This window comes from Pollicipes pollicipes, unplaced genomic scaffold (assembly GCF_011947565.3).
Source record: "Pollicipes pollicipes isolate AB1234 unplaced genomic scaffold, Ppol_2.1 Scaffold_4219;HRSCAF=4965_pilon_pilon_pilon, whole genome shotgun sequence".
In the NCBI taxonomy this organism is placed as follows: Eukaryota; Metazoa; Arthropoda; class Thecostraca; order Pollicipedomorpha; family Pollicipedidae; genus Pollicipes; species Pollicipes pollicipes.
Genome location: NW_023596448.1, coordinates 18,748,274 through 18,759,542, shown reverse-complemented (window position 1 = coordinate 18,759,542; position 11,269 = coordinate 18,748,274). Strand labels below are relative to the sequence as shown.

At 49.6% G+C, this 11,269-nt stretch overlaps 1 protein-coding gene across 1 annotated transcript in view; it reads right to left on the bottom strand.

Moving 5' to 3' along the window:
- Positions 1-10,347: 10,347 nt before the first annotated feature.
- The window catches only part of LOC119094958 (uncharacterized), a 178,140-nt gene continuing 177,218 nt past the window's right edge, over positions 10,348-11,269 (bottom strand). The window contains exon 8 of the mRNA XM_037217869.1: positions 10,348-10,503. Within this exon, the coding sequence (XP_037073764.1) occupies positions 10,348-10,503 (156 nt within the window). The remainder of the gene's footprint in view (positions 10,504-11,269) is intronic.

Below are 11,269 nucleotides of genomic sequence, written 5' to 3'. Positions count from 1 at the left end.
ATCAAATGAAGATGGCTCAAATTCTGCGCGAAGAACGAGTCGAGCAAGGACATGACCATTAATTATTTCACCATTCAAATGAAAAATGTATATGCCGGCAAAATGGGTCATAGCCAGCATGAATCAACCCAGATGCTATGGGACAGGCCCGGGGTCCAGCGCTGCCACAACCGTGCCGCTTCTACACCTTGCGATTCACTAAAGAGTTGGGGGAGACAGGGAGGGTAGGGCGGAGAGCGGTTCGCCAGTTGTGTGCGGTCGCCTGCTACGCTCGATGTTTTCGGTTCACCTACCCGTTTTTCCACTTGCCAGAACGCACCATCCTGTAGACTTGTATCTCAATTCTTGCTCCCAGCTCGCCTCGAAAAATGTACCTGGAACGGCAACCAATCCATCCAATTCAAGGGAACGGCAACCGATCCATCCAATCCGAGCCGTCTCCACGAAACAATACAATCTCGCTCTCGCCCTCGCTCTCCATGCAATCGCATCTCGCTCGAATAAAAAATAATGAAAACAATATCATGCAAACTAACCGACTCAGCCCCATCTCCATGCGATGAGCTTTATTTGAACAATATGCTGAGGACGGATTGTAATCAAACTTCGCGCATTCTTTTGCATCTCTGTGCTGTGACTTGCCGGTCCAAACGCAGACACCCGTGTACAAGACATTTATGAGCAGTGAATGATGTAGAAAACTGAAAATGTCTTTCATCTACTTCATATGAAGCAAAACATTGCAATGCTCGTAGTAGTACTCTACTTTCACCCCACATCGTGATAATTGTGCTCACTCTAACAATAAATACACTAGATGGAAGACGGATGAAGGATGTGAGAGGTGCGTGGGGTGAAATGCAGCTTGGTTGCAATGTTAAAATGGGTACAAATAATATTAACTGCCACTCTTTACCCACGTGTTGGTGCTTGGCACCAGCCCTGTGACGTAATTACTAACCTTCGCATCAGTTACATCCTGCTGCGATGTCGAAGCCGCTTCCCACCAATAAGAAACTAGCATGCACAAATTCAGTAGCAAAATTAATGTTGGGTTATTATGGCCTTACTCTCGTTACGTGTCAGCTACATCAGCCGATGGCAAACGCTGCTTTATGATGTATTTTACATGATGAACTTTTTCAAAAAAGCAGCGGTCTTCGACATTGCGAAATACTCGACGAATTGATGCCCTTAAAAATGTTGGGTTTGTCTTGACGTATCTCTCACGAATCACATTTGGGATCTTTCCTAAGCAATTTAACGGTACACGTTTTCGCCAGAGTACGCTTCAGACACGTGTCCGGGTTAAAGGGAATATTTCACATTTGTAGATGTGAAGAAAGCATTATATTTGGTAAAACAAGTTCAGTTATAACCACAGGTAGGCTTTTCAAGTGGGGAAGACTGCTCTAGACAGCACAATTCTCTATCTAGTAAATATGCTCCTCAAAGCGTCATGATTTGCTTACGTCACCGCACCTATAACAACATTGATTGAGAGCCAATTGAAGGCCGTTATATCTGGAAATCGCGCTCACGAGGGCCAGATTTGAATGCCTCGACAATCATATTTGTTTACCTTGATCGCCGCATGGCTTCTGGAATGGCAGCATTTGAATGACGCTGTTATGACGTCATGAATGCCGAGGTGACTTTGAAATACTCACCCGATATACCTTTCCCCATTTTCGTGGGCGTACAGCTAAGAAACTAGGGCGTTTAAGTCTTAAGAGCGGCAGGATGAGTACCCTTCGTTCGGATGGGGATAAAAGAGGGGGCAATTCGACCCCCTGATATATGAAATTCCAAGAAACCTAGAAACACCAAATTCTCAAGGCAGGTTGTTCGGTATGTGAGCTCACAAGTTTAAACTTGAGGTCCATAAGCTCATGACGTTTGGATCAAAAAACGTCAAACATCGCCAAAACAAAGAGCGTATTTAAAGTGCATTCAGACCTTCTTATGAAACCGCCTTAAGCCTGGATACCTGTTCTTAACAGGTGATCGCTGGTGTCCGTTTTAAGTAAGCGACCTGGTTTGATCTTAAGAAGGTCACGGTGACCAAAAACCTATGAGATTGCTTTTATTTTTGAATTCGAATATGCGTTATAGATTGCGCTAAACGGCATGTTCCCAAAAACAAACAATCGGTTAGAGTAATTTTACGCCAGCGGCCAACTGTGACCTTTAAGAAATCCATAGAAGATGTATGTGCCGGTTCTTGTTATCATGAAATTCGAAATGAGCATCAAAAACTTCCCCAATAATCAAGCACACCAGTCAAACATAGGCTGGTTTGACCTCGGCCTGGTCTTCATACCCGATTCTACGTGCATGGAATATATTGTCATCTTAAATCAATTGCTTGATTGTCTAGAGAACTATCTCAGAGATGCATGGATTCGTCTAATATTCCATTGTTGTATCAATTGAACGATTTCCTGGATATTGCCTTCGATGCCAGCCACGCCCTGACTTTGACTTGCCATAGGTCAGCGACCTTTCAAGGTACATCTCATGTGTTATGCCAAAGGATCCACTGAATAATTTCCTAAGGTTATGGAAAGCTTGTTGCAGCTACACCACGCCGTTAAAGAATGAGTTTTTGAAATCCTTTGGGAGGGGTTAGGCAGATTGAGTCCCGCCGGCCCGGGCAGGTGTTAAGTGAGAGTTGAGACAAGTCACCATATTCCATTGCCCTGGCTGAAAAGGTTTGCCGATGAAATAGTAAAACCATTGTGGGCAGGAGGGAAAAGGGCGAATGATCATCTGACATGAAAGGTGGGTTAATAAACAGCGACAAATCTGCGCCAATCATACAAACATAGCTTCCCAAGCATCGTCGAAGACATCGAAAACTTCTTATGATTCGAAAGGTGCCCATCGTATACAGTCAGGAAACCTGGAAGAAACATCAAACGAAGCCCGGTCTTATATCCTGTTCCATTTCAAAGAGTTTGATTTTCGGTTACACGCAGGAGAACATGAAGATACGGTTCTTTAATAAGTTAATCTTTTTCTTCGGAAAATGTGTTTGTTGGCAGCATTTCCATTGCCTGATTCTCGCCACATCAATCTGAAAAAAAATGCTGAAACCCCACCAAGACCCCACTTCGGACCCACATTGTTGTTCACCACTGGCGACAAATAGAGGAGCCGCTGCACGCGTCGGCGAGCGGCAACTTTTCCAGACTTGGCCACGCTGTTTGGTTAGCGGCCACGGCGCATCACATACTGGAACGGCCGAAAGTTTTTGACAGGCGCGACTGAACCTGACAGCTGTGTCGGGGTCCGCTATGCTCCGGCGCACTGTTACAGTCAAAGAAATTGATGCTGTCTTCCTGCCTCAAGAAGCCGACATGATTGCCGAGTCCATAAAACGAACGTGAGCAGGTCTTGTTTGAAGCGAATAGCGTTATGGACAATCTGAACGCTACTTTTTGATGGCGAAAACGTCCGGCATCATTGCACGGTAGCTAAAATTGGAACCTCGCCATCGATGAGTGTCGGGCATTGGATGATGAATCAACAAGGAAAAATACTATCCGCTGAAGATAATAAGCAGCGACCAGAATGAGAGGCGATCATAGCATGCATGCAAGCAGAGAACACCAATGACAATGACTGGGTCTTACTGAGCCTGCAACAGTTCCCAAACAATCTGCTTGAATTATGCCACTCTCAACAACACAACCCGGCAGATTGGCTCAAGGAATACATGACATGGAGACATGAAGAGATAGCGTCGGAGATGAGTCAGAAGATTGACGAATAGGCTTTACCAACAATACACTGGTCCTGACAGCACCGGCGTCTTGATCTGGCCGTATTTCTTCCCGGACGAAGACTCCAGGATCTGACTGTCCAACGTAATATTGCACACTGAAAAGGCAAACGCTTTGTTAGAACGTTGTAGTGACGCTGCGGTCTTCAACAGATGAAGCCTGAGACCATCCCTGAGTACCGCACGACGCCAAAATATTTCACGATTTCTCAGATTTATAGCAATGAAAAGTCAACAGGTTTCATCGCTCTAGCTGGAAGGATTAAATTGACATAGGAGAACCATAGCTCCTCCACAACGGTTGCTTCGTGGAATACGGCCAGACAAAGTTTCTTCATTTTGGGAGGGCTCCATTTCATTGTTTACAGTCTTTCAATTATTTAACTACTCAGTCGATTTGCCATGTCCAGTCGTCTGGTGTCGCTTTTGATCAAGATGGGCCTGTCACCATCCTGATTCATTACAGCTGAGACCAGCTCACCAAATCAAAAGTGAGCCACCGTCTTCGCAACGCTGCAATACATTGAAACACCGTTTTCATTCCATCGCAGCACCGCGATTGCGTTGTTCTGGCTGTCTTCCTCTACGCTTCAATCATCTCGGGAAGAAGCCAAGCCCGCCAGTGCCTAATTTGTTTGCCGCTGCGCTGGCTGACCAAGCAGCCACCAGCTGCTGCCCGCCCTAATGAGCACGATAAATAGATACCATGCATCTGCACAGCTGCACAAGACAAATTGCGCACTGCAAATGACTTCGCATATTAGAAAAGAACGGGCGATCCAGATTTAAAGAGGTAGTATGAATACCCAGCTCGGAATCTGACGACATCGCGCGATCCATCCACCCTTCATTGCAATGCCACTTGCCATACCAAACGTTGTTAGAATGAATCAGCAATGCAAGTTTCGTGGGTGCTCACCATAAGTTGTATGCGAAAATGGCATTAACACGCCATAAATGACTTGGAGGCATCGAGAAAAACCACACCAGTGACGTGTGAAGTACGAATACCGCCCTCACTAGAAATTCAGTTTGGAGCACATCCCAGACCCGCAGTCATAGCAGGCGTATCACCATGCCCAACCCTATGCCAGCACCAGGGTTCGGCGGCCGACAGCTGAACATAAAAGTCTGCTAGCAGCCGGCTCTCTGATCTAGTTGCCAAGTGCTGGCCTCGCCTTCACATCGGCTGGTAAACAGCGGACATCATGGGGTCCAGGCACGCCATGTGGGTCCCAATCGCCCTAAAGGCTTTCATATTTTCCCGATATGAAGAGAAACCTTCACCACGGGTGGCTGTGTCGTGATGAGTGTGACCTATACGATCCCTTAGAGACCCACAGCTCCGTTCAGCTTCGTTACTGTGTAAAAATACTCCACAGCTCGAACTTCAGTTGGACTGCGAGATCAAGTTCCGAAAAGCGGACTCTGCTTAGTCCACACGTCAATCTCGTCTCAGTCCTTTTTCAAACACCGGGAAGAACTCCTGTGCTTCAAAACTGCAACAGGCAGCATCTATGCGACACAGCGTGACTACTCCGCGGACAGTCCTGAACTCCTCACAGAATGAATACGCCGCGGACGGTGTCGAGCTCTTCACGGCGTGACTACGCCACGGACGGTGCCGAGCTCGTCAAGGCATGTCTACGCCACGGACGGTGCCGAGCTCGTCAAGGCATGACTACGCCACGGACGGTGCCGAGCTCGTCAAGGCATGTCTACGCCACGGACGGTGCTGAGCCCGTCAAGGCGTGATTACGCCGCGAATGATGCTGAACTCGTCACAGCGTGACTCGTCACGAACTCGCCACGTCACTCGTCGCGCGCGCGACCGGACGAGCGAGTCCGATGAATCCGGCCGGCGACGCCGGACCGGCGACTCCGACCGCCGTCCCCTGACGCGGCGAGCTGATAAATTATCAGCGCCGTCGACGCCGACGACGTCCTTTGTCCAGTGGCGACAGTTCATTGGGCGTCGCGGTAGCACGGTAAGAACAGTCGCCACGGCTGATGAGACGGTGCGCTGGCGGCGACTCCGATCGGCCACCCGCGGAGGACGCCGGAGGGTCGTTTGCTCGGGTGCGGCGCGAAGTGGGCGTGGGTTTTGTATGTGGCAGGGGTAGGGGAGTGACCACCTGTGTGTACAGCAGTGGGCGTGGTCGAGGAGCGGTCTCCTTGACGAGTGAATAAGTGGCAAGGAGCATCAGCTTTCTCTTTGAAATGGCCCTGCCTTGTCAGATTCACAGTGCGAATGCGCCTTTCTCGACAGGGTGGCAGTGTGTGAGGGAAGCAGCCTCTCTGCTGAGCCAGTCGGGGACTCACTGTTGGAGCAGTGTTGCTGCAGTCCACACTGGGCGCAGCGCGAGGGCGCGGAGGGGCCGCAGGCGCAGCCGCCGTCCGCCGAGCAGCACGCGCAGGTTAGCTGACCCCGGCCGAACGGACAGGGACAGCCACTGTCCCTCAGAGTCCAGAGGTCGATCTGATCTGCGCCACAGGGACAGCCGCGACGGTGACAGGGACCACCGTGACAGCAGCAGGGACCACCGTGACAGTGACAGGGACAGCTGTGACAGTGGCAGGGGCCACCGTGACAGCAGCAGGGACCACCGTGACAGCGACAGGGACAGCCGGGACAACGACAGCGACAGCCGTGACGCTGTCAGAAGACAGAAGCAAACTGGACAGTGACAGAGAAAATAGCAACAATAACGGAGCCACTCTGGCAACCGCCAGTGATAACTGACACCGACAGCGATAACCGTGAGAGCGACAGCGACGGCCATCACATCGACAAGGACATCTTACGTAACGTACCGACAGGGACAACGGTAGCACACACAGGTACGGTCGTGGCAGCAAACGGGAGACCCTTGACATCGACGAAGGCGATTGTGACAGGGGTTGGATCGTCATAACAGTGGCATGGACAACCGCGGGATCGGCGCAGACAATTACGATGACAACAGAGACAACCTAGACTGGCGTGTTGCAATAGAAGATGACGTCATCCGATGACGTGCCCAGTGACAACGTCTGAGATAACTGCACTGTGAGGATAGCAGCATTTCATGACGCGCAAAACAAAATGCCGAGCCAAACTGATGGAATCACCCCAAAAATCGCGAAATTCCACATCCATGGTCGCAGTATGACATTGAAGTGATGCATGCCGTGGACGTGTGCACTGGCTCTTACGATTTCTCCTGTTGGGAGTAACCTCAGCTTAATAGCAGCCGGTGGGTGGGAAGTCTGGCTGTGGCGACACAAAAATGCCAAAAAGATTATTTGTATAATCTTACGAGTGTGGAGCTTTGCTGCATTGGCCTAGTAGGAGCATGAGCAAATGGAGTAAGTCTATTATGTGCAGCTGCTAATGTATCATAATTAACCAGGCTCACGCTTTCATACCCAGGTCATTGACGAATAACACCCCCGGGAACTGAATTCCAGCAAAGTAGAAGCACTACAATGTAGTCCGTCCCGATGGCTCAGATAGTTAGAGCTTATGCTTTCGGATCCCCCACCCGTGGCAGGGTGGGTTGAGTCGTCCCAGGGGCTTTCCGTGTGTCCCTCCCTGCAGCCTGAGCAGCGGCTATGCCAAAGGTCAGGTGATGTCGACGGGCATGGCGAACCGTCCCGAGCCTTTGCGTTACGTTAGGCTTATACCGCAAGATTCTGCCGTTTGCCCGAAACTTCCACATCGAATTATGTGATCAGGGCTCATGTTGCAAGTGCCGCATAGCGTGGGCGCTAATCTCAAAAACTCTTCCCTTAAAAAGGTTTGGACTAAATATTCAAACAAAAGCATAAAATAGCTTAATCATTCTTCATGCGGCGCCCAAGCTGTTTTAATGAGGTTGAAACAGAGCGGCGCCAATTATTCAAAAGCATAAAAATACTGCCGTCGGTGCCTACTTACCAAGCAATGAGCCGTAATGCATATTATGCACGAGCGGTAGAAAAGCCTGACACTCAGAATGGTGCAAAATCCTTTCAACTAAATGTGTGAGGCAGCAAAGCCCATCCGACGATAATAAAGTTACAGCCAACTTGGTATGCATAACTTCCAGGAAATTATGCATTTGGTTCGCTGAAGCTGTGTGCTGCGTTGTCATCCGAGAGTTGGATGTAGAGAAGGCATCTCGCGCGGAGACGTACACACACCAAACTCAATGAGCACACAGATGTGTCTCTCAGGCGTGTCTCAGATAGTCAAAACGAGTGTTTGGACGACAGCGAAAACGGTTCGTCTGGGGAAACATCGCACCGAAACATTTTCAGAACAGCTGCTAACCATATATATATATATATATATATATATATATATATATTATATATTTATTGATTTATTGATTTATATATATTTATTACATATATATATATATATATATATATATATATATATATATATACATATGTTGCCAAGTCCGAGGCACCAAGCGAAACACGAGAGTCTTGATCTAGAGTAAAGAGAGAGGGATTGCGGCGGTATCGAGAATTCCCCTTGGGGCATTTCCCTTCACAAATTCTCTAGACTACTGGCCGTTTTCGTTGCCGTCAAGTTCCAGTTTAACTATTGAGATGCACGCTTCCCAGAGTCAAACACGCGACGGAACATCAAAGGCGCGCATGGGAGGGCAGTGACCAGTCGGAAATGAGCTGTCGCCTTCGTAGCCGCTGAGCAACAGCCAATCGCACGGTACGGTCGGGGTTGGCCACTGGAGAACCGTTAGAGCCAGCGGCGGCGGACGGCGGCCGGCGGGTGCCGCGGCGATGGCTCACGCTCCCACCACGTGACCCCGGGTCACCGGCCGGCGGGTGGGCTGCGCTGCCAAGCGGGCTGGGCTCACCCACAGCAAGAGTGATTACGTCAGTTACAGAGGCTGATGGAGTGAAACAGCCATGACCAAATGTCATTTTGTCGACTGCCAACTCCAGACACTGAAGTATGGTGGTGTGTCGTGTTTTCCTCGTCGGCAGCATGATAACAGGTCATGTTTGCAAAAATAAGACGAAATAAGCAGCGAGGTGGTGAGCACTTACTGAACGTCCGCGACGCAACGTGTAATTTAGAGGCCATACTTCGCATTGGAGTCGTAACACGGTTCTCATGTCAGGCAACCCGGGATATGATCAAGCCATAAAGACTGCCCAGGACGTCGTGGCGTTATTGGAGCTATTAGACGGGGTTCTTGGCAGGCAAAAGAATCCCGTCACGCCCGGTGGTGATAATCTTTGCCGTTATAAAGCGGCAACCGGGCAGTAATGTGCAGCAAGCTCACAGCCTGTGATTTCCATATCGGCCGTTTGAAGGGTGGCGCAAGAGATTTTGAGGTTAGGGGCAGACAAAATGGGCTCTCCTCACAAGGAGACCTCCTGGAAAATGTCCCTTGCAAGGGGAGGGGCAGTGAGGCATGCGTTCCGCCAATCGAACTGTCACATGTGAGCTCATGTCGAAACTTACAAAGTCCAGAACGGGGCCTTGTAATACGCATGTCAGCGATTACGAGCAAAATGCCACCCTACCCCAAAACCGTGACCTCCTGATGCATAAACGGCCCTCAATCCAGAACGGGATTATTCCAATCCACAGAGGATGCGTCCAAGTCCATCGAAGTACCTCACTATTACACAACAGAGCATCATGATCGGGAACAGCAGCCTTCTGATGCTTAAAAGGACGTCCTGGAAAAAACAGGGGTCTCCTGATGTAAAGAGGGTGCATTCCACAACAAGGGGCCTCCTAGCACATAACGGAGTCCCCAAAGCCAGCAGGGAGGTCTCATTTACTCAAAAAAGGCCTCCTGACCCAGTGCGTGGGCAACCTAATCCACAAAGACGAGCTCCTGATCCAGTAAACGGGCCTCTTGATGCGGGAAAGAGTCATCAGTCATTTTATGGGGCAAGCAAACATACTCCTGCCCTTCCCGCAGGCAACGGGACCATCTACACCTGCCCTCTTTGTGCACCCCGTCCCCCTCCTCCCCTCCTTTACCCCTGCCGCACTGTTCCTGGGTTTTTCTCACCAATAACGCCGCACATCTGCTTAAGAGCTGGCGATCGTCATGGCGACCCTCACTCAATTCGCTCGGTAAATTGATGATTTCCCACGGGTCTTCCACAGAGACTGCTGACTGACTGAATCACCTCCCATAAAACGTGACCTGACAGTGACCCCGACTGTCTCAACTCCAACGACAACTTATGCGCTAATCAGCATTCTGCAAAACAGCATTCTGTTCATCGTCCATGGTGATCAACAATGAATGACGTAATATAGAACAGCATTGAATCAATATAAAAGAAGCTGAGCCAATGTACTTGCAAGCACATAACACGGTTCCGTATAACAAAATCTGAAGAACCCAAAGTACTTCATTGAGGTGTTTAGCCTCTGGATAAGACACCAGCAATGGAAAAGGCATGCAATTTTGGGATTTTCTCCCTCTCTCGCCGCATGCCACGCCTCTCTCTCCCTCCCACACGACACGCCTTGTCGCATCGTTCAACGCCCAGGGCGCTAGCCGTTGACCGGAGGCTGCCAGGGCGGGAGGAAGCGCTCACTGTTGCTGGTAAGGGTAGATGGGAGTAGTCCAGGAGATGCTGCCCAGCACGCCCGCCACGATGGTCTCGCCGCGGCCAAAGTGGCGCGGGGGCGGAGTCAGCCGAGCCATGGCGCCTTCGGCGGCGCGGCCGCGACGCCGCGGAGGCTTGACCTGCAACAGGCGACACACTCACTCATGGGCGAACCGAGAGATTCGTGAAAACGCCACTGCGGATGGGGCCGACGGTGGCAGGGTCGCGAATTGGCTTCGTCTTTCGTCAGGCACGGTCGGCCCGCAGTGATGGGAGGCGGACCTGTTCTGTGTTCGCGGCTGTCTACTGCGCGATCTTTGTTCCAGTGTCAGATGATGTTCCTCGCCGCTGTCATGCCTGTGCGCGTCCTCGCATAGAATCGGAATCAACTCTATAAGTGACTCCGTAAGTGAGATGTCCCTATAAGCGAGTGGAATTTTCGGTAAACCAGATGACATCTATGCATTTTAAAATCTTGTTGAGCTGGCATTGGAGTTCAGTCGTCTACACTGGCTGGAGTTGTTGATAGGCTGAATCAACTAGAACTGCTAATAACATCCGGTGATATTTGACATTGGTGTTAAACAACTTCTGCTCTGATAGCCAACAGTCCCCCGCATAATGAGGAGCTTGGAAATATCATTCGAGACAAACTATGCGTAAGACCTAGTTAAGAATTTCACAGATCAGCATCCCAACCAAGAAATTCCGGTTCATCAAAACTAGCGCTTACGAACAACAACATCGCACGCATTCTTCGACAGCTGGGGAAAATTCGTGAAAAAGATAGCTAACTGCTGAAAAATTCGCATTCACAAATTGGAAATATATCACATTAGTCGTGACACCACATCAAAAGCATGCAAATTCAAAACAAAGAGTATTATTCGGTGTACACCAGCTGTC